Source organism: Salvelinus namaycush, chromosome 19 (assembly GCF_016432855.1).
Source record: "Salvelinus namaycush isolate Seneca chromosome 19, SaNama_1.0, whole genome shotgun sequence".
NCBI classification, from domain to species: Eukaryota; Metazoa; Chordata; class Actinopteri; order Salmoniformes; family Salmonidae; genus Salvelinus; species Salvelinus namaycush.
Genome location: NC_052325.1, coordinates 38,271,797 through 38,295,244, shown reverse-complemented (window position 1 = coordinate 38,295,244; position 23,448 = coordinate 38,271,797). Strand labels below are relative to the sequence as shown.

General features: G+C 46.5%; 1 protein-coding gene across 1 annotated transcript in view; it reads right to left on the bottom strand.

Annotated features, from left to right (window-relative positions):
* Positions 1–23,448, bottom strand: part of lrp2a (low density lipoprotein receptor-related protein 2a) — a 59,211-nt gene that overhangs the window by 1,349 nt on the left and 34,414 nt on the right. Inside the window, exons 48-80 of the mRNA XM_039014320.1 lie at positions 18,983–19,108; positions 18,706–18,825; positions 17,933–18,064; positions 17,242–17,443; positions 16,778–17,073; positions 15,942–16,608; positions 15,663–15,833; positions 15,350–15,573; positions 14,960–15,137; positions 14,652–14,848; positions 14,218–14,463; positions 13,912–14,040; positions 12,528–12,647; positions 10,586–10,702; positions 10,053–10,169; positions 9,626–9,763; positions 7,883–8,005; positions 7,180–7,308; positions 6,890–7,021; positions 5,042–5,173; positions 4,675–4,818; positions 4,257–4,422; positions 4,037–4,165; positions 3,597–3,817; positions 3,194–3,373; positions 2,984–3,103; positions 2,726–2,816; positions 2,523–2,590; positions 1,775–1,892; positions 1,520–1,646; positions 470–583; positions 251–367; positions 93–164 (exon numbers count right to left, since the gene is read on the bottom strand). Of these exons, the coding sequence (XP_038870248.1) occupies positions 93–164; positions 251–367; positions 470–583; positions 1,520–1,646; positions 1,775–1,892; positions 2,523–2,590; positions 2,726–2,816; positions 2,984–3,103; positions 3,194–3,373; positions 3,597–3,817; positions 4,037–4,165; positions 4,257–4,422; positions 4,675–4,818; positions 5,042–5,173; positions 6,890–7,021; positions 7,180–7,308; positions 7,883–8,005; positions 9,626–9,763; positions 10,053–10,169; positions 10,586–10,702; positions 12,528–12,647; positions 13,912–14,040; positions 14,218–14,463; positions 14,652–14,848; positions 14,960–15,137; positions 15,350–15,573; positions 15,663–15,833; positions 15,942–16,608; positions 16,778–17,073; positions 17,242–17,443; positions 17,933–18,064; positions 18,706–18,825; positions 18,983–19,108 (5,363 nt within the window). The remainder of the gene's footprint in view (positions 1–92; positions 165–250; positions 368–469; positions 584–1,519; positions 1,647–1,774; positions 1,893–2,522; positions 2,591–2,725; positions 2,817–2,983; positions 3,104–3,193; positions 3,374–3,596; positions 3,818–4,036; positions 4,166–4,256; positions 4,423–4,674; positions 4,819–5,041; positions 5,174–6,889; positions 7,022–7,179; positions 7,309–7,882; positions 8,006–9,625; positions 9,764–10,052; positions 10,170–10,585; positions 10,703–12,527; positions 12,648–13,911; positions 14,041–14,217; positions 14,464–14,651; positions 14,849–14,959; positions 15,138–15,349; positions 15,574–15,662; positions 15,834–15,941; positions 16,609–16,777; positions 17,074–17,241; positions 17,444–17,932; positions 18,065–18,705; positions 18,826–18,982; positions 19,109–23,448) is intronic.

The following is a 23,448-nucleotide window of genomic DNA, read 5'->3' as shown; positions in this document are numbered from 1 at the left end:
TTAGAAGGAATACAAACATATGTTCTGCATGTTTGCCATTTTCTACTGTAGAACAGGAATAGGAGCTGCTTGGGTGGCAGTATTGGCCTTACCTCTGAGTAGGTAGGGTTTTCAAAAGTTGTGCTTGGCTTAAATTTTCTTTTGAAGAAGCTCCACCTGGACTCCTGTCAATGTAGGACACAATTGCTGTAAATTACAATATAATCCCTTACATTTAACTAATGATACAAGTACAGGACGGAAGAGTCACCTGAACAGGCTTGGCTCTGGCTGTGGAACTGTCCACGGTGCACACAATCTGATCTGTATGGTACGCTGGGTTCGCAAAGTTCTTCTCTATCTGCTCACCGCTAACAGTAACAGTCACCTGTTTGGAGTAAAACAGTGCAGAACAATTAGTACTGCTTTAACAATGATGTCAATCCAACCTGCCCTAGGAATGTTCATGCAACAGTGTTGCCTTGCGTACCTGTGTGGCGTGGATGACAGCAGGATCACTAGACGATCCAGCCGCTGCAGTGGCATACAGAGGGTTCTCAAATGTGATTGGCTGCCTCCCCGCTTCCACGGCAAAGTTTTCATCCTGAAAGAGAGACAGTGTTATTCATCATGTCCCTCAAAGATGATACAAACAGCATTGCTATCTATCACCTACATGTATTTCAGGATTTTAGTATGAACGCAATGCCCTGCAATTTGCGCTTTACTTTATTAACTACGGAACCCTGGCTGGGAATGTGTTGACTGTCTATTAGTGTTGTTAATAACGGACAGTAATAAAAAGCTGGAGCTGGAGCACCCCCAGAGAACATTATTTAGTGTGGAGGTGCTGACTAACGGAGAATAAACTGGAAGCTAGAAAAATAAAGAGAGTAGCACGCTCCATATATACAGTATATATCCCTACTCTTCTACATTTGCACACACTGTACATCGATTTTATTGTGTTATTGACTGTACGTTTGTTTATGTGTAACTCTGTGTTGTTGTTTTTGTCGCACTGCTTTGCTTTATCTTGGCCAGGTCGCAGTTGGCCTACCTGGTTAAATAAAGGTGAAATAAAATAAAAATGTAAATAAACTCCCAGTCATTTATTGGGTAAAACACCAACGTTTCGGCATCACTGTGCCTTATTTAGGGTAGTATACACATACATATATACTGTATATACACACACATACATATATATATATATATATATATATATATATATATATATATATATATATATATAGAGAGAGAGAGAGAGAGAGAGAGAGAGAGAGAGAGAGAGAGAGAGAGAGAGAGAGAGAGAGAGAGAGAGAGAGAGAGAGAGAGAGAGAGAGAGAGAGAGAGTGTTTGACTCTCTTAATTTATTTTCATAGCTTAAAATAATGCACAAGTGAAAAATGTACAGAGGTCCAAAAGGCCAAAGTTAATCGGGGTCTCCCAGGCCTAACACAGGATTAAAATGCTGATGGTGCAGTCTGAAGGTGCAGTGACACCACTAAGTGCTAAACCAACACAATCCAGTGCTTACCAACTGCATGGCCCTGTCAATGAATGAAACCCCGATGGGTGGAGGTCCCAGATCCATGGTGACATTGTCACCCGAACGAAACGTCACCCCGTTCCCAGTGTCACCCGATTTCACCAGACTGCTAAGGCTGGAAAAGAGAGACGGTAGAAAAACTGTTTACAATTTCCAGGGTAACAATTCTCATATGAAGCTCTGGTTTTAAAACGACACAACAGAGGCACGCACAGATGGGTGAGATCAAAGCTGAGATCCTACCTGGGTAGTTTGGGCATGGATGGGATTAAGGAGCCAGTTCGTTTGTAGTTGAGGAAAACCCCAACAGCCAACGCTCCAGTAATGAGGATGATAATCACTGCTAACAGTACGGCAACTGCTGAAGACAGAGATATCAGCAGCAATGTTTATTCCAGAACATTTCTACTCATCATTTGTAAGTGTCCAGATAAACATGTACGTATCAGTAGTCCGAAACTAAAACACATCACTTATTGCTGGTAAATTACATGCAGATTACTTATTACTTGACTGACATTCTCCCAATTGAAGTTAAAAGGCTATAGAGTCACTTTACAGGAGAGAAAAACCCCTTTAGTGTTTGCTGAGTCAAAACCAATCTCAAGGTCACAATCTAATTTGACATTTTTTTAACTAGGCAAGTGAGTTAAGAACAAATTCTTATTTTCAATGACGGCCTAGGAACAACTGACTTGTTCAGGGGCAGAACGACAGATTTTTACCTTGTCAGCTCGGGAATTCGATCTTGCAACCTTTCAGTTACTAGTCCAACTCTCTAACCACTAGGCTACCTGCCGCCCCAGTTGTGAGTTGTGAGGCAACGGTTTCCAGAAAAATTATGTAATTTGTCTCTGACCAATGTTGTATGACTATTCTATTGTGAACCATTGATCAGTGGAAACTTTGTATGAAGACTGGCATATTGGACTGACTTGTTTGGGGAGAAATCATATAGATATTCTACTTCTTATCTCATATTATAATATACCTGTTCCTGCAGGGGCACCCCTGGACTTTCCCATCTCACAGTAACTCCCTGCATAGCCATATGGACACCTGGAATATAAAAGACAAAAAAAACGATGTTTCTTCCTGCTGGAACGAAACACTCCTATGGCTTGTGGCTGTGGTGTTACATGTTATAATAATATGACAACGAATCTACTCCCTGACACCAGCTGCTGAACTCACTTGCACTTGGGCAGGCCCCCTTCGTCAGTGTAGCAGGTCCCTCCGTTCATGCATCTGCATGCAAGGGGCATTAAGACTGGAGCCTCAATGGCTGCAGGAGTGAAAGCCACGCACAAAGTCACCACAACGTCACCACGAGGTCACCACGAGGTCACCACAACAATATCAAAGCAGCCATGCCTGCATGGAGTATGATTCCAATGATAAATGATGGTGCAGCCAACATGGCAGGGAGGTGATGTGATTTAATGACCATACCTGCGTCACATTCGTTGGGGTTGAAGCTGACCAGGGAGGAGCCTTGTGGGCAGGTGCAGGTGTAGCCTCCAGGCCGGATCAGACACAGGTGACTGCACACGTCCTTACAGGGGTTGGGTACTGATAGAGGGAAGAGACCACTGACTACCGTACACTCACCAGACAGGGGAAAACTACCGTGTGAATGTTTTAGACTTGACAAACTCTAACCTGAACGGTTGTGTCTGTGCTCCTGGTAGATGCGGACTTGAGTCAGCCAGGGGTTGATGGTCAGCACCTTCACTTTGTCCCCCTTCCCAAACTTATCCGTCTTCCAGACTTCACCCCGCTCCTTGGTTGTCCAGTACACATGGCCCTCAAAGACATCCAGGCTGTAGGGATTACCAATATCTGAAGCAGAAAATGACCATACTCAATTAGCCATAGTTTCATAAGACCCAGTCTATTGAAGTCCCATTGAGGTCAGAATACCTCTTTAACAAAAGAGACTTTGTCCTGGACATGTGGTCTGATTTAATCAGTAACTTTTAAGGGAGTTAATAATGTAGATATTACAAAGACTATAACATCACGATGTTAGCAACATCTAAGAAAGGTCTCAGTGGGTTCGGACCTCCAGACATGATGATCTTCCTCTCGGTGCCGTCCGGCTTCATGGACTCTATGATGTTCTCCTTGGAGTCACACCAGTAGATCCTGTCTCCATTCAGGTAGTCCAGAGCCAGTCCAGTGGGCCAGCCCAGGTCCTCATCCAACAGAACCTGCCTGTGCTGTCCGTCCATCCAAGCAGACTCAATCCTGGGTCTCCTGCCCCAGTCTGTCCAGTACATGAGTCTAGGGAATGCACAGACACATAAAAGTCTTAGTTAGCTAATGTTAACTAATACTTTGAAATCTATATACTGTCGATCACTCGACATTGCTGTTATAGCTGAGAGGATCCAGTGTATTAGCTTATGGTGAACACTGACACACACACACACACACAAACACACACACACACGCTTTCCTCTTTGGAACAAACAGAAAGCCTGTAGTTGATCACTTCCGTACCCGAGTGCTGGGTTGACAACAATAGCAGCTGGCTGGTCCAAGTCATTATGGATCAACCACTTCCTGTAGCGACCATCTAACTTTGCCACTTCAATTCGATTGGTCCCTGCGTCTGTCCAGTAAATGTGACTGAGAAACAGAAGGAAGATGTTTGATTGTATTCAACCCAAAAGGTATTTTCAAAAAACGAAAATAGTAAGCAATGAGCGAGGTGAGGTACCCTCCGATCCAGTCCACAGCGATGCCATCAGGGTTGGCAATGTATCTCAGGTTCAGATCCAACTCCTTCACTGGGTTATTGCCGTTGTCATTGAAAGTGGTCATGTAGGCCCGCTTGATAGAGCCAAACTGAGAGCCTCGGCCCAGGACCGTCCAGTACACAATACCTAAAAGCACAACAGGGTCATATTCATAAGTACACATCATAGCAAAATGTTTGCAATGGAAAATGAAAACAGGTGTTTCTCATTTAACAAGTTCAGGTAGTCCCTCCCCGTTTTGACCCATTTGCTTCTGTTTGGTTCCTAAGGAAGTGGAGTAGAAATGAAAACCTCCCCAGTCACTGTATCACTCCCATAGTGCTCTTCACATAAGCCAAAGAGAACTGCCTAGTTAACTAGTTGAGCTGAAGGTCTTACTGAGTCCGATGCCCTCTGGATCCCACAGGTAGTCCAGAGCCTGGATGTGCTCTGTGTTGTCCACGTAGTCTGAATACTGCTCTGAGGACAGGTTGAAGCAACGAATCCGCACATTGTCGGGCAGAAGCAGCACTGGTGGGTACCCTGAAATGGAGAATATTGAAATATGGTAACTTCCTTAACAATCAGGACTAACAGATCGGAGACAGAGGTTGCGTCCCAAATGGCACCATCTTCTCTGCTGTCGCAAACTGGCTCAAATGAAGATCCTACATCTGTATGGGCCCTGGTCAAAAGTAGTGCACTACGAAGGGAATAGGGTGCATTTAGGATGCAGACAAAATGACTTGTCCAGCTAAGCTCTTACCCTCAGCAGCACACTCCATGCCATGCTGCTCACTGACTGAGCGGAAGCCCTGGGCACAGAAGCACTCGTAACTGCCCTTGGAGTTCTGACACTCCTGTGGACATGTCCCGTAGACCTCACACTCGTTCACGTCTGATCACAAACACAAAAAACAGGAAAAACACAGAGAAAAGACCAAAAGATTACTAATAGCGTAAGAAGAGGAAAGAATAGATCATCAAAGATTGTGATGTTGTTACAGAGGGGTGTTTTCTTCTACAGTCGTGGCCAAAAGTTTTGAGAATGACACAAATATTAATTTTCACAAAGTCTGTTGCCTCAGGTTGTATGATGACAGTTTGCATATACTCCAGAATGTTATGAAGAGTGATCAGCTGAATTGCAATTAATTGCAAAGTCCCTCTTTGCCATGCAAATGAACTGAATCCCCCAAAAACATTTCCACTGCATTTCAGCCCTGCCACAAAAGGACCAGATGACATCATGTCAGTGATTCTCTCGTTAACACAGGTGTGAGTGTTGACGAGGACAAGGCTGGAGATCACTCTGTCATGCTGATTGAGTTTGAATAACAGCCTGGAAGCTTCAAAAGGAGGATGGTGCTTGGAATAATTTTTCTTCCTCTGTCAAACATGGTTACCTGCAAGGAAACACGTGCCGTCATCATTGCTTGGCACAAAAAGGGCTTCGCAGGCAAGGATATTGCTGCCAGTAAGATTGCACCTAAATCAACCATTTATCGGATCATCAAGAACTTCAAGGAGAGCGGTTCAATTGTTGTGAAGAAGGCTTCAGAGCTCCCAAGAAAGTCCAGCAAGCGCCAGGACCGTCTCCTAAAGTTGATTCAGCTGCGGGATCGGGGCACCACCAGTACAAAGCTTGCTCAGGAATGGCAGCAGGCAGGTGTGAGTGCATCTGCACGTACAGTGAGGCGAAGACTTTTTGAGGATGGTCTGGTGTCAAGAAGGGCAGCAAAGAAGCCACTTCTCTCTAGGAAAAACGCCAGGGACAGACTGATATTCTGCAAAAGGTACAGGGATTGGACTGCTGAGGACTGGGGTAAAGTCATTTTCTCTGATGAATCCCCTTTCCGATTGTTTGGGAAAACCGGAAAAAAAGCTTTTCCGGAGAAGACAAGGTGAGCACTACCATCAGTCCTGTGTCATGCCAACAGTAAAGCATCCTGAGACCATTCATGTGTGGGGTTGCTTCTCAGCCAAGGGAGTGGCTCACTCACAATTTTGCCTAAGAACACAGCCATGAATAAAGAATGGTACCAACTCATCCTCAGAGAGCAACTGCTCCCAACCATCCAGGAACAGTTTGATGACGAACAATGCCTTTTCCAGCATGATGGAGCACCTTGATATAAGGCAACTAAGTGGCCCGGGGAACAAAACATAAATTTTTTGGGACCATGGCCAGGAAACTCCCCAGACTTTAATCCCATTGAGAACTTGTGGTCAACTCCTCAAGAGGCAGGTGGACAAACAAAAACCCACAAATTCTAACAAACTCCAAGCATTGATTATGCAAGAATGGGCTGCCATCAGTCAGGATGTGGCCCAGAAGTTAATTGACAGCATGCCAGGGCAGATTGCAGAGGTCTTGAAAAAGAAGGGTCAACACTGCAAATATTGACTCTTTGCATCAACTTCATGTAATTGTCAATAAAAGCCGTTGACACTTATGAAATGCTTGTAATTATACTTCAGTATTCCATAGTAACATCTGACAAAAATATCTAAAGACACTGAAGCAGCAAACTTTGTGGAAATTAATATTTGTGTCATTCTCAAAACTTTTGGCCACGACTGTACACTCAGGTGGTGTTGCTGCTTTCTGTACCTTCACAGGTGTTCCTGTCTGTCTGTCTGGGTTTGTATCCAGGCTTGCAGGAGCAGAGGAAGCCTCCGTCTGTCAGATCTGTGCAGTTATGCTCACAGATGTTGTCACTGCAGGAGCGCCCACTGCCAACGTCTGGGCAGAGCACGTATACGTGTCACATTATGAGGGTCGACGTTTACTTTCACTTAAGTATTATACAAACAGCCATATAGCTTAGCATAAGATAAAGGTTTGTGATGATTGAGATGTAGAGTGAAGACTGTGGTAAATGAGTTGGGTGGGTTACTCACTGCAGCCCAGCTCGTCAGAATGGTCTCCACAGTCATCATAGTCGTCACAGGTATACTGCAGAGGGATGCACTGGCCATTACTGCATTTGTACTCATCCGCTGAACATGGCCCATGTGTGGGGGTCTGGCCTGTGACAAACACAACATGTCAAGATGTCAATCATCATGTTAAGATGTCAATCATTTTAGAGAGTAAAAGACATTGACACGAATTGGACAATCAATTTTGGTATTATTACATAATGTTTTATTTAACCTTTATTTAACTAGGCAAGTCAGTTAAGAACAAATTCTTATTTTACAATGACGGCCTACCCCGGCCAAACTCTCCCCTAACCCGGACGACGCCGGGCCAATTGTGCGCCGCCCAATGGAACTCCCGATCACGGCCGGTTGTGATACAGCCCGGGATCGAACCAGAGTCTGTAGTGATGCCTCTAGCACTGAGATGCAGTGCGGTAGCCCACTGCGCCACTCGGGAGCCCTAAATGATGAGCTACATTTACTCCAAACTCCCACGGAGCCGGGACAATATAGGCCGGTTTCCTGGACACAGATTAAGCCTTATTTTGGACTAAAAAGCTTTTTCAATGGAGATTCTTCATTGAGTATGCTTTCTAGTCCAGGACTAGGCTTAATAATCAGGGTCTGGGAAACCTGCCCTACATGACACTACTGTAACTTGTGATTGGCGTGTACTTACAGTGCTCCTCTTTCTCGTCAGTGCCGTCCCCACAGTCGTCCACAGAGTTGCAGAGCTCATGGCTGTAGATGCACCGGTTGTTGTCACAGCGGAAACGGAACGGCGCATCACACGGGATGTCCACTAGGGAGACAAGACCAGGACATGAACTCAATGTAACTTCTCACTGTCAAAGAATAAAGACCATCACATTCAACAATGTAACAATTTAAGGAACAGTGTAACTATTTAACCCTATTCTCAACCGGCTGGCAGAGCATGTTTTGACAATGGATTTGGAAATAAAACAAATCTTTACTTGAACTTGATTGGTCAACTCCCCCAGCCCTCCTGCATTCATCTTAAAATAGCTACATACATAAAGTCATAGTAAGTACATTTTTCCTCTATAAAAGTAGCTATCAGCAAAGTCAGAGCTAATAAGGGGGAAAAGTCAAGTGAGAGTGCTAGTTAAGACAGGCAGCACTTAAAGTAGATGGCTTTAGCTAGCAAAAAGACAGTACTAAACGACCACAGATTAAGACAACAATTATACTTATCACTCCTGGAGATATCAGGAGTCCTCTAGCTATAGAATTAAGCAGGAATATTAAAATAAATAGTTAAAATGTAAAAATGTAAAAACGCCTGATTAGCAGGAATTTAGTAAAAAATAATTTTGCTCAACCAGGCGGTTGGTATGTAAAAAGTAAAAAGTACGGTGGACTCAGAATAGGGTATATTTAAAAAAATATATATACTTATTATGGTGAAAAATATAATTGAATTGATGACAACACACTATATATTAGGCAACATAAATTGGTTAAACTACATTTCATGACCCATGGGGTCAATTAATCAATACTCAGACGTAAGGTCGCCTATAAAATAATACCTATAATAGTAATAAAAATTGCACTTTGTCATATATTAACTCAAAATGTAGTCCGAACATGTGGGGAAAAATGGTGGAAGAATCTGGATCATTTGAAATTTAAGAAAAACATTTTGACGGACATTGCATTACACACCACCTGAAAAAGCACAATTACCAATTTACCAACCGATAAAAGCCATTGAACCAGATCTAAAGTACATTTGGTAATATTGTTGAGATTAGTAAAAATGCTATGCAAATTGCCATTCTAATATGGCATTGCGGGTATGACCTTATTTTGACTTCTCAACCGCCTGGTAGAGCTCTGTAATCTCCAAAATAAACATAAAGATTAAAAAAATAACTATTGGAATTTCTAATTTGAGTTGGTAGTAATAGGAATTTAAGGGTAAATAATTGTTCAACAAGTTTTTCAAGAAGAGACAGTAATAGGGTTAAGGAACAGTGCGACCATTTACGGAACACTGTAACCATTTAAGGAACAGCGTAACAATTAAGTAACAGGGTAACCATTTAAAGGAACAGTGTAACCATTTAAAGGAACAGTGTAACCATTTAAATGACAGTGTAACCATTTAAAGGAACACCGTAACAATTAAAGTAACAGGGTAACCATTTAAAGGAACAGTGTAACCATTTAAAGGAACAGTGTAACCATTTAAATGACAGTGTAACCATTTAAAGGAACAGCGTAACAATTAAAGTAACAGGGTAACCATTTAAAGGAACAGGGTAACCATTTAAAGGAACAGGGTAACCATTTAAAGGAACAGTGTAACCATTTAAAGGACAGTGTAACCATTTAAAGGAACAGCGTAACCATTTAAAGGACAGTGTCATCATTGAAGGTGCATTGGCCTTACAGCAGAGATGGAGCTCCTCATCTGAATTGTCTCCACAGTCGTTGTCTCCGTCACATTTCCAGTAGGGCTGCACACACACATGGTTCCTACACTCAAACAGGAACGGTGGGCAATACGTGCCATTGGGATAACGGGTTGCTGGAAATGAAAGATAAATGGACCATTACAAATCAAATTCATGGTTGTAACTTTAATTTAGATAACTGTAGAGGGTGCTGTAGTAACATAATGATTGTTCTGGACACAATGTGTTTTGTTCATCTGAAGAGATGAGTAAAACTGAGTAAAACTGGTTGAAGAGACGTAATTTCAACCAGTTTTGCCAGTTTTTTCAACCAGTTTTGTATTTGTATCCAGTTTTGCTCACTGGGAGCGTTGTGTTTGACATCAGCCCATAGACACATCTATGATAATATCTAACACTTACGACATGATATCTCATCAGTGTAGTCCATGCAGTCGGCGTTGCCGTCACATTTGAAGCGGTCGGCGATGCAGTGGCCACTGCCACACTGGAAGTAGCCCATGTGACAGGTCCGCAGCTCTGCAGCACAGCCATGCCAGCACAACTCATAATTAATAGGTATTAATGATCCCATTTGAATTCAAATTCACTTTTGGAATACAAATTCTATTTCAGTTGGCACTAATATCACTCCATACACTTCACTCATTTACAGTCATGCCAAGTACTGATGTTTCTCAGATTCTGACCTTGTGTTCATGACTACTATAAATAAACATCTAGAATGGACTTGAATTCACAATCTGACCAGTATAATTGGCAACAGAAGAAGGAATGTCATGTTTTTCAGTAAGCAAAGTCAATTCATCCTGGTGGTCCTTTCTGTGTATCCCGTTCCTCAAAAAGGTGAAGTTTTAGTGCCTCTTTGCTTAGCGCTGTATTCCCTCACACATGAATAAGCCAAGCCAGTGGCAAAACAAAGAGCCTCCACTCACCACAGTCCCTTTCATCCGAGTTGTCCTCACAGTCGTTGTCATGGTCACAGACCCAGCGGTCGGGAATGCAGTGCAGATTATCGCAGCGAAACTCGCTCTCGGAGCACACACGCGGGCCTGGGGGGAACACAGAGAGGGGAACTAAAGAATTATCACCGCATACGAGAATACTAAATTAGTCATCATTGCCACAGTCCAAACAAACACGATGTAGACACAGCTGACAGAGGGTGTCCCAGTATTACTACATTATTCTGTGATTGTTTGCTATTTTCCCTACAAACCAGACACTGCTTTGATAAATACTATAGTTCTATTCCCTCAATTGGGTTATTGCAATAGCTGTGACTTGTTTTGTACATTATCAAATGATCTCTAAGACCCCGACCAATCATGTCAGTCATTTTTCTGTGGTGAGTTCATGATGGAATTCACTGGAGGTGTTCTCTCACTATGCATAACCACTACAGTTACAAGGGGAGTGGCAGCAAAAAGCACCAGGGCAAATTTCACCATACAACACAGTGATTTTCTACGAGACATTAGTTGTTCTTTGAAGCATAGATATTATCCTCATTAGCTGGCATGTTCTCAGACTTGTTTAAATTTTCCAGAGTCGAGGTGGCCGACTCCCTCACTCCCTCTGTCTGACATGCTGAGGACAAGCTGTTTCTCTACAGCTGATAAGCCCGCCCCACATAACACTGCTTCGAAGACAGGAGTGTTGTCTTTTGCAAGAGCACTTTGTTATCTTAACAGGTCCATTCTTTGCCATCAACACCTCTATTTCATCTGGGTGACTCACTGTGTCTGAGCTACAATGGAATACCCCATTAGAATTGCTCAGAGACTCAAACCATGACTATAAGTATCCAGTTGTCTGAGTTAGCCCATAACTGCTAAGCAGACACATAGGGCCGGTTGCACCAGTTGGACTTTAAAAGGTTGGGCTTAAAAGGATGAGATAGAGTTACGACCTAGTTATGCCCAACTTGTGCAACCAGCCCATGAAGGCTCAGTGTAGAGGTCCCAATGCGAGCCAGCCAGGTAATCTAAGGTTCAGGTGTTAAGTATACTGAAGAAAAATATAAACGCAACATGCAAATGTCTAAGATTTGACTACAGTTCATATGAGGAAATCAGTTAATTGAAATAAATTTGTTAGGCCCTAATCTATGGATTTCCCATGATTAGGAATACAGATATACATCTGTTGGTCAAAGTTACTGTACCTTAAAAGAAATGGGACTTTACGATGGGCCTCAGGATCTCGTCACGGTATTTCTGTGCATTCAAATTGCCATCGATAAAATGCAATTGTGTTCGTTATTCATAGCTTATGCCTGCCCATACCATAACCCCACCGCCACCTTGGGGCACTCTTTTCACAATGTTGACATCAGCAAACCGCTCACCCACATGACGCCATACACGTGGTGTGCGGTTGTGAGGCTGGTTGGAAAGTACTGCCAAATTCTCTAAAATGACATTGGAGGTGGCTTATGGTAGAGAAATGAACATTCAATTCTCTGGTGGACATTCCTGCAGTCTGCATGCCAATTGCATGCTCCCTCAAAACTTGAGACATTTGTGGCATTGTCTTGGTGACAAAACTGCACATTTTAGAGTGGCCTTTTACTGTCCCCTGCACAAGGTGTATGTGTATAATGATCATGCTGTTTAATCAGCTTCTTGATATGCCACACCTGCAGGTGGATGGATTATCTTGGCAAAGGATAAATGTTCACTAACAAAGATGTAAACAAATTTGTGCACAACAATTTAGAGCAATAAGCTATTTGTAAGTATGGAACATTTCTGGGATCTTTTATTTCACCTCATGAAACATGAGACCAACAATTTACATGTTGCGTTTATATTTTTGTTCAGTGTAGATACAGTACTAGACAGTTATGGTGGGTAGATGTACTGTAGAACTCACTGCAGGCACGCTCATCCGAGCTGTCCCCACAGTCGTTGTCCCCGTCACACCTCCAGCGCAGAGGGACACACTGGTGGTTGTCACAGCGGAAGTCCCCCAGAGGGTCACAGGTCACCTCCTCTGAAACACACACATGGACATGAGATAAGAGACAAAAGACGGCGCATTTACACTTCAGCTAATCCTTCAGCTTATCCTTCTTATCCTTCTTATCCTTCTTATCATTCTTATTGTTCTTACCATTCTTATCCTTATTATCCTTCTCATCATTCTTATCGTTCTTATCATTCTTATTGTTCTTACCATTCTTATCCTTCTCATCATTCTTATCGTTCTTATCATTCCTATTGTTCTTACCATTCTTCTTCTTATTATCCCTCTCATCATTCTTATTGTTCTTATCATTCTTATTGTTCTTACCATTCTTCTCCTTATTATCCCTCTCATCATTCTTATCCTTCTTATTGTTCTTATCCTTTAGTTTTTTCTTTAATGTATTTCGGCCAAACATTGCACTGGTGCAAACACATATAGTTGATTTTTTACTTGCTGAAAAATCAATGGTTCATTACAGCGATGTTACTTCTCCTCTTTCGACCAAATTACAAGGCTGTTATGATGTTACAGCTACAACCAACCATTGGTACTACAAGACACTGTCAGACTAATGAGAAATTCTTCAACACTGTGCCTCCTACTATTTAATATAGCGTCGATGATAACTACTAGACCACAGAGCTGAACTGAGAGGTGCCCTCTGGTTTTTTAATTAAAGCAGAGCTCATCATGCAGAGGGGAGTGCAGCATGTCTGAAGTGGGTGAGCTCTGAGCTATGCCAGGTCTATAGGAGAGGACAGGAGAGGAGGAGAGCAGAGCTGCGCTGTCTCTACCACACAGCGCCGGAGGTTTGAAAGATAGTGGATCCAGGCTCTCCTTGCTCTTCACCTGGCCCGGCCGCTGGCTGCATTCTCTAACAGAGATTAGCACGGATCTCCCCTCTAGCGCGGTGATGGCACTAATGGAGTGAGGGCCTCTGATAAGAGATGGGAGGGCCAGGGCTGCTGCTGTGTGGATCGGGGCGCAGCACAAAGAGCGCAGTGTGAACCTTGCACCATACACATGAGCACGCAGACACACGCACACTCTCACACACACACACAGGCCATAAATCTAGAGCGTTCTCTCACGGGGAGGTGAATGGAGCAAGCGGTGAGAACCTCTCCATCACTACCTCCTGCTGTCACACTATGTAATGTTCCGCTAACAACCCTTCATTCACTCTCAACACACATTGTTACCTCATACAAAGCCTCTATTATTCAGCACGGTGGGTTCGCACCATTGGTTGATTTATGTCAGGACGCTGGTGTTTCTGTGGACTCACCGCAGCCCTGCTCATCACTGTTGTCCCTGCAGTCGTTGTGACCGTTGCACACAGACCACAGTGGCACACAGCGGTAGTTGGTCCTGCAGTCAAACTGGGTGTGGTTGTCACAGCGATAAGACGGCCCCACTGTGAAAAGACCACGTCAAGGAAGTCAATAGAAGAGCAAACGGCTATCAAGTGTGATTTTCCACAGTTTAGGATGAACAAATCTCAATATGCTCACTGTAGCAATCCCACTCAATCCCTATAGTTAACTGGGCGTGATTTCACCACGTGATTCTCTGTGTTGGGCGCGTCACTCACTGCACTCTTCCAGAGGCTCGTCAGAGTTGTCGCCACAGTCGTCGTCCACATCACACTTCCAGTTCTGGGGGATGCAGCGTCCGTTACGGCACTTGGACTGTCCGGGCCGGCAGGTCCTGCTGGAGCAGTGGGTAGGCTCCTCATCAGAGCCGTCGCCACAGTCGTCCTCCCCGTCACACTGCCATGCCTCGGGGATGCACCTCTTATTGGTGCAATGCCACTGGTGGGTCTCGCACTGATGAGTGGCTGCACAGACAAACAGTCAATTCAGTTGAAACACTCTACTGAAGTACATTAATCCATCCCTGGTACTGAACAACAAAGATCACAACTAATGGGAAATCAACAATTTAATAACAATGTAATCAAACAATTACAAAGACTGTTTCATGTGTTCTCTGAAAACAGAAATAACAGAGCTAAATGCCACCCACCACACAGCACAGGATCTTCATCAGAGCCATCATGGCAGTCCTGGTTGTTGTTGCACAGGAAGTGGGGGCTGGTGCAGTTTCCATCGTTGCACTGGAACTGGCCCAGTTGGCAGTGGCGACTGGGGCAGGTGGAGGGCTCATCAGAGCCGTCTCTGCAGTCCCTCTGGCCGTCACACTTCCACCAGATGGGGATGCAGCTGTGGAGGGGAGGAAGAGCAATACCGTTCAGGGCTCACCAATGCCACAATTGTATAAAACAAAGAGAATGTGTGTATCGCAGTAGAACTCTAAGGTGAACTCCCACTCACCGCTCATTATCCGCACATCTGTACTGGGTGCTGGTGCACATGGGCAAGCAGCGAGGCACCCCCCCCAGCTGTAAAGTCAGGAAGTGGTCGGGGCATTCACAGGTGTGACCCCGCCCCCCGTCGCGGAGCAGACACAGGTGGGAGCAGCCTCCATTGTTCCCTGCACAGGGGTTGGTCCCTGGGGGGAGAGATGGGGTCAGAGAATCAGTCAGGCATTCAATGCAGCTGGGCAAACACAGGCCCGGCATTGTGTTAATGTAAACACTTGAATGGATCTAACAGACAGGAAACGTCAGGATAATGAAGTGATAGCAATCTGAGTGTGAAGGAATGGATGTTGATCCAGGAGAAGAGGAGACTCAGATTACTGTCTCCTAGACTGAGACTGACCTATGGGCTGCCTATAGGGATGGCACACGTGGATGTCGAAGGGTCTGTGTGTGGTGTTGACCAGAGACTGGCGGCCGGATCCGTCGTATTTGTTGCCTTTCTCCACTGTACGGGTGTTCCAGTCAGTCCAGTACACGGTCTCCTCAAACACAGTCAGGGCAAACGGATGGGGCAGTATCCCGTCATACACGGTGTGTCTGTGATGTCCCTCCAGGTCTGAGAACCTGAGGAGAAGAAGAGTAGGATTACAGGAGGCCTTTAGGCATTTCGGGAACAAAGCAAGACTGCATGGCAATATGAAGCAGGGTCTTACTCAATGTAGTTGAGATGGGCATCCGACCAGTAGAGCTTGTCATTGCTGTAGTCGATAGTGACCCCATTGGGCCACTCGATCTTAGTGGTGATGATTGCGGTCTTGTTGGTGCCGTCCATTCCAACACGGCCTATGAAGGCTTTGTCCCCCCAATCCGTCCAGTAGACATATCTGACAGGGATCAAATGGGTTGAGATTACTGGCTTATCGAATGAATCAAGAATAAATTAACTATTCACAATTTTGACCGTGTAATGATTAGTGATTAGATTTACTCACCCATATTTGGGATGGAGAACGAGCGCCCTGGGGTTTTCAAAGCAGTAGGTGTTATTGGCGTCCACACAGTGTTCAGCCAGTTTCTTCACAAAGCGTCCGTCCAGTTCGGACACTTTGAGACAGTCCAGGAAGCTGTCCACCCAGTAGAGTTTCCTGGCCACCCAGTCGACCGCCAGGCCCTCTCCATGGAGTACCCCGTTCACCACCACTTCCCTGTTACTGCCGTTATAGAATATCCGCTCAATCACCCTGCGGCTCACATCAATCCAATAGAACCTCTTGTCCACTCGGTCAAAGTCCATAGCCACCACGCTGGTTAGGCCCTGCAGGATGAGGGAGTAGGCCTCTCCGTCCGTGGACAGGTTACGAAGATAATAGCGGTTACTGAAGATGAGGTAGGGCGTAATGTTGCTGTTCTGACGACAGCTGCGGCCATCAGGTTCCCGTAGGAACCCGGGGGCACATTTACACATGTAGGAGCCCACCGTGTTCTCACACACCTGACTACACACGCTGGGCGTCTCCGCACACTCGTTGACATCGTCGCAGGTCTTGTTGTCGGACATGAGGCGGTAGCCGGGGCGACAGGTGCAGATGAAGCTGGTGGGTGTGTCAGTGCAGTTGTGGTCACAGTGGTGCATGGAGGGGTTGGTGCATTCATTTATTCCTGCATCCAGGACAAGAGAGAACAGGCATGAGAGGAGATTGACTATAAATCCAACACCACACTGCTGCTCTGCTTTGATACTAAATGGCTATATGGGCGTTGTAGTTTATGTTTTTATATTTTATATAACTTAATATGTTTTATTGCTTTTAAGATATCATGCACTCACCACAGCCCTTCTCGTCACTGTTGTCTGAGCAGTCGTCGGTACGGTCACACACGTTGAAGATCGGGACACAGTGTCCGTTGTCACACCTGAACTGCCCGGGGGGGCACGTAGGCGGTGGCGTGCGGCACAGGTGGTCAAGCTCATCGGACTCGTCCCCGCAGTCGTTGTCCCCGTCACATATGAAGTCGCGGGACACACAGCGTCCGTTTTGACAGGTGAACTGGTGCTGCTGACACGGCTGGTAGGTGCAGCCCTGCTCGTCACTGCTGTCCCCACAGTCATTCCTCCGGTCACACCTGTCATCAAACACATCAGTCACTCAGTGTACTTCGTCGTACACCAGGGGGTGCTGCTGCCCAGTCCACACACCCACACTGTAGTCTCATCATCTACTGAACAATGACTCATTCAAGACATCTGACAAATGTCATTGTTATGTCTCTGTCAAGTCTGAGTTGCCAAACCTGTAGGAGCTGCGTATGCAGAGGCCGTTGCTGCAGGTGAACTCGTTGACGCCACACGGTCTGCGCGTGCAGTTCTGATGCTCGTCCAACGCGTCCGCACAGTCCGCATCCCCATCACACACCCAATCACGAGGGATGCACTTCCGCTGTGGCGCTTGGTTATTCACACAGGTAAACTCCAAGACTGAGCATGTGCGGTTGTCTAACAAAACAGAGGGGGGCAGGATAAATGACACCAAATTAGAGGCGTTTCAAGATTATGAAGACTCCCGAGACCGGACCTGAAATCTCTCGCAGTCCAAACATTCCTAAGTGTATTTCAGGACCTCTAGCCGTGACTTCAGTTTCCTATCCATCTAATGTGATTGAGCCCTATTGTTTGAAGTGAGACTCCTGCCGAGGCCTGTGGTGCGCTGAAGCCATGCGCTCCAGGCTCCTTATTGTCAGAGCCCACATTGGTGAGGGATGACATAATAGTTTAGTTCCACCCTGAGCCTGGGAGCTGCAACAGACACAAAGTAATGAGTGAGGCAGGGGAAACCAGGAATGTGAGCTCCTTGGACTCTGGCCGGAGACCTTCAACAAGAGCCAGTATCCACCCCCCACAAACCCAGCATGTATCCTGATCCCTCAGTGTCTGACTCCTGATAGAGAGAGAGAGAGGAGGTAGAGGAGAAGAATTCACACTCACCACAGTTGTGTCTCTGGTCCTCGTCACTCATGTCTCCACAATCATTGTCCCCGTCGCAGATCCAGGAGGAAGCGATGCACCTGCCGTCGTCACAGGGGAACTGGTCAGCGTTGCAGGTTCTCACCAGGGTGGCTGCAGGGAATCAAAGGTCAAAGCAAACCATGCAAAAACTGATTACAATTAGAATACTATTGTCCTCTAAATACAAATATGTCAGTTACTTAAAACTTCCTTTACATGTTCTGATTGACTTCATCTAGTAAAGACAACAGGTAAAGCATATCGGAACCAAAATTAAGCAAGTGAAGCTATAAAAATAGTCATGGCATCTCCTCCACATTCCAATCTATGGTGTTCTATTGACACACTAGATAAAGTGAGGCTGTGTAATTACCCTGGGACAAAAGGAAGAGGAAAGGAAGAGAGGAAAGGAAAGGAAGACAGGAAAGGTAGCGAGGAAAGGAAGAGAGGAAAGGAAGAGAGGAAAGGGGAAGGGCCGTGTTTGACAGAGGAGACTAGTGGGCGTCAGTATGGAGGAATGTGGCAGACAGTGGGAGGCCGGACTGACTGACTGACCACATCACTAACAAAGGCATACACTACTGACACATCACCAACAGCACGCACGCACGCACGCACACACACACAGAAAATAAACTAATCATTCAAGACTCTTCAACTCAGGAGAACAAATGAATAATGACTCCATTCTGAGAACCTAGTTGAATCTCTCTTGTTTAGCATAGTGAGTAAAGGAGAGCTGTGGTACGTACTACAGGAGGAGGGCTCATCGGAGCCGTCAGCACAGTCGGTACCCCCATCACAGTACCAATGGGCTGGGATACAGCGGCCACTGGAGCAGCGGAACTCGTTCTGGGCACACGTAGAGGTGGCTGGAAGGGGAAAAACAGACATGGTAAGGTCATTTAGGGGTCACTCTTTTGGTGCTTCCAAAAGGGCACACTATTCCCTATATAGTGCACTATATAAGGGCATAGGGTGCCATTTCGGACTCGCCCTTACGGTACAGAACAGGCCTGGGGGACTCACCACAGTGTGTAGGGCTCTCGTCACTCATGTCCACACAGTCATTGTCCCCGTCACACAGGTAGGAGCGGGGGATGCAGATGTTGGTGGATGTACACTTAGTGTGTTCTGGCTGACATGTTCGCTCCGCTGAGATACATGACAAGAAGAGAATTGGTGTTATTGTTTAGTATATATATTTTAGTATACAGTGCCAGTCAAAAGTTTGGACACACCTCCTCATTCAAGGGTTTTTCTTCATTTTTACTATTTTCTGCATTGTAGAATAATTGTGAAGATATCAATACTATGAAATAACACATATGGAATCATGTAGTAACCAAAAAGTGTCAAACAAATGTTATGTTTGAGATTCTTCAAAGTAGCCACCCTTTGCCTTGATGACAGCTTTGCACACTCTTGACATTCTCTCAAACAGCTTCATGAGGTAGTCACCTGGAATGCATTTCAATGAACAGGTGTGCCTTGTTAAAAGTACATTTTTTGAATTTATTTCCTTCTTAATGCGTTTGGGCCAATCAGTTGTGTTGTGACAAGGTAGGGTTGGTATAAAGAAGATAGCCCTATTTGGTAAAAGACCAAGTCCATATTATGAGAAGAACAGCTCAAATAAGCAAAGGGAAACGACAGTCCATCATTACTTTAAGAAATGTAGGTCAGTGCAATCCGGAAAATGTCAAGAACTTTGAAAGTTTCTTCAAGTGCAGTCACAAAAACCATCAAGCACTATGATGAAACTGGCTCTCATGAGGACCACCACAGGAAAGGAAGACCTGGAGTTACCTCTGCTGCAGAGGATAAGTGTCACACCCCGATCTGTTTCACCTGTCTTGTGCTTGTCTCCAGCCCCCTCCAGGTATCGCCCATTTTCCCCATTATCCTCTGTGCATTTATAGCTAGGTTTTCTGATAGTATGAACTGGCCATGACTGACCCAGCAGACTCAGACCAGCTCCGCAACGCCGTTTCCTCCCAAGGAGACACCATTGGGAGACACAAGGAGTTACTTCGAGGTCTTATGGAAGGGTTGAATACATTGCTGGAGCAATTTGGTGGATTGTCTGATAGGCAGCCAGCCACGACAGTAACCTCCCAGCCCCTCAGTAACCGCTCTGTCAGCAGCGCGTCTCTCCAGGCCTCCTCGGCTTCCCGAGAACCCTGCTTACCTTCACCGAAACGCTTAGCTGGAGAGTCAGGAACCTGTCGGGCGTTTCTCTCCCAGTGTTCCCTCATCTTCGAGCTGCAGCCCTCGTCGAAGATAGCATACCGCTCGAAGATAGCATACCTGATAACGCTGATGTCCGGGAGGGCCCTCGCCTGGGCTAGGGCAGTGTGGGAACAACAATTCTCCGTTGTCCGGGAGAGAGGCTGCCCGGAAGTTACTCCAGCTTCGTCAAGACTCCCGCAGTGTGGCAGACTATGCTGTTGATTTCCGCACGTTGGCTGCTGAGAGTGCCTGGAACCCAGGAATCCCTGTTCGACATGTTCCTCGGACGAGCTTGCAGCCCGGGAGCTGCCTACGGATCACGAGTCGCTCATCACCTTGACCATCTGGATCGATGGGTGGCTATGGAAACGTAGGAGGGAAAGGAGATCTGATTCCAGTCCCACTCGTTTACACAAGGATCCCGCCTTGCCTCTGAGGAATCCTGGAAGTCCCTGGCGTCTACGTTTCCGAGAGAATCCAAGGTTACCTGAGTTCCCCCAAGAGTCTCTGAGGTCTGCAGACTCGCCTCTTCCAGAGCCGATGCAACTCGGCAGAGCTAGGTTGTCTCCAGCCGAACGTTTACGCTGACTTAACACCAAGAATTGTCTGTATTGTGGGACTACAGGTCATTACGTGTCTACCTGTCCATTAAAAGACCAGGCTCATCAGTAGGTATGAGTAATCTGGTGGGCTATACGGAGAATTTTCCTTCTCCCCTTACCCGTGCTCCTCTCCATGGGGCGACCAGTCAAAATCTCTCTGGATACTCATTGACTCTGGGGCCGATGAGAGTTTCATGGACACTACCCTGGTGTCAGAGCTGGGCATCCCAACTCAGCTCCTCTCCAATCCCATGGACGTTAGAGCGGTGGATGGGCGCTCTATAGGCAGAGTCACCAACAATACCACTCCTATCAAGCTGTGAGTGTCAGACTATACAGTTCATGCTCATCAAGTCTCCTCAGGTACCCGTGGTTTTGGGGTTTTCATGGGCCCATCGTCACAATCCTCTCATCGACTGGACTGCTGGTGCTATCATGGGCTGGAGCCCGTTCTGCCACGCTCATTGCCTGAAGTCGGCGCAGCCTGCACGGGACATCTTCCTGTGGGCTTGGAAGAAGACTGCGCCTGTGCATCGACTACTGGGGCCGCAATGACATCACTGTTAAGAACCGCTACCCGCTACTCGCCTCGGCTTTCAAACCGCTCCAGAGGGGCAAATTTTTCTCTAATCTGGTGCGGATACGGGAAAGTGACGAGTGGAAGACAGATTTCAACACAGCTAGCGGACTCTACGAATACCTGGTGATGCCATTCGATCTGACCAACACTCCTGCTGTGTTCCAGGCCCTGGTTAACGACGTTCTCTACGACATATTGAACCGGTTCGTGTTCATCTACCTCGACGACATCCTCGTCTTTTACCGCTCACCTCAAGAACACGTTCTCTAAGGCCGACAAATCATCCAGCGTCTCCTGGAAAACAGAAAAATGAGAATTCCATCGCTCCACCATCTCCTTCCTTGGATACATCATTGCTGCTGGGAATGTGCAGATGGATCCCGGAAAGGTGAGAGCTGTGGTTGATTGGCCCCAACCCACATCCAGAGTGCAGCTGAAACGCTTCCTGGGATTTGCCCATTTCTATCGCCGTTTTATCTGGGGTTACAGCACACTGGCTTCCCCCTAATCAGCGCTCACCTCTCCCTAGGTCCATTTCACGTGGTCCCCAGTTGCTGACAGGGCGCTCCTGGACCTTAAGCACAGCTTCACCATAGCTCCTATATTAATCCATCCGGACCCGTCCCGTCAGTTTGTGGTGGAGGTCGATGCTTCGGATGTCAGAGTCGGGGCTGTTCTGTCCCAGCGTTTTGCCCTGGACCTTAAGCTACATCCCTGCGCCTTCTTCTCCCATCGTATTAACACCATGGAGAGGAATTACGATGTGGGAAATTGAGAACTACTAACGGTGAAGATGGCGTTGGAGGAGTGGAGGCACTGGTTAGATGGGGTGGAACATCCATTCAATGTGTGGACGGATCACAAGAACCTGGAATATCTCCGCACCGCCAAGCGTCTCAACTTCAGGCAAGCTCGATGGGCCCTGTTTTTCACACGTTTCAATTTGACCATCTCCTTCCGCCCGGTGTCCAAGAATGTTAAGCTATATGCGCTTTCAGGCCGCTATAGCCCCGCTGTTACACTCTCAGACCCTGAGACAATCCTTCCTACCTCGTGTCTGGCTGCTGCACTCATCTGGGGGGCCGGCTAACCAGATGTTTGTCCCAGACGCTGCCACTCCCAGGGTCCTGGAATGGGCTCATTCCTCCAGGCTTGCCTGTCACCCTGGCTCCCGTCGGACCCTGACCTTTGTTCGACAACGCTTTTGGTGGCCTACCATGGTCCCTGACGTCTCCGCGTTCGTCGCCACCTGCCTGTGCTCAGAATAAGACTCCTCGGCAAGCTCTTGTTGGCATCCTTCAACCACTTCCTGTCCCTCACCGTCCCTGGTCACATGTATCTCTGGACCTCATCACTGGTCTCCCTCTGTCTGATGACAACACCCCTATCCTTGCGGTGGTGGACATGTTTTCCAAAGCCGGTCATTTCATTCCCCTCCCTAAGCTACCCTCAGCCAAGGAGATGGCCCAGCACATGGTGCAGCACGTCCTCCGGATCCATGACCTTCCGGTGGACATGGTCTCCGACCATGGTCCTCAGTTCTCATCCCGGTTCTGGAAGGCATTCTGAATACTCATTGGGTCGTCAGCCAGCCTGTCTTCGCTGCCTCGTCTGCGCAAACCCCACCACCTGGAGGCAGCAACTCATGTGTGGGGAATACGCCTGCAACACCCTCCCTTGCTCAGCCACTGGTCTCTCGCCTTTCGAGTGTTCGATGGGTTATCAGCCCCCACTCTTCCCTGAGCAAGAGGAAAAGGTCAGCATACCATCGGCCCAGATGTTCATCCACCACTGTCGCCGTATCTGGAAGAGAGCCCGTTCGGCTTTTCTCAAGACCACCTTCAGGTATCGAGGACAAGTAGACCGCCACCGGACCCCGGCTCCCGGGTATCGTCTCGAGCAGAAGATCCACTTGGGATCCTGCATACTTTCCCCCTGTTTTATCTGCTGTTCGTCTTCTGTTGCCCGCACCCTCCGTATACATCCCACTTTTCATGTATCAAGGATTAAACGTCTGTCTCACAGGCCTCTGTCTGCTCTTTCGTCTTTTCCGTACTCCTGTTTTCTAGTTCTTCCAGTTT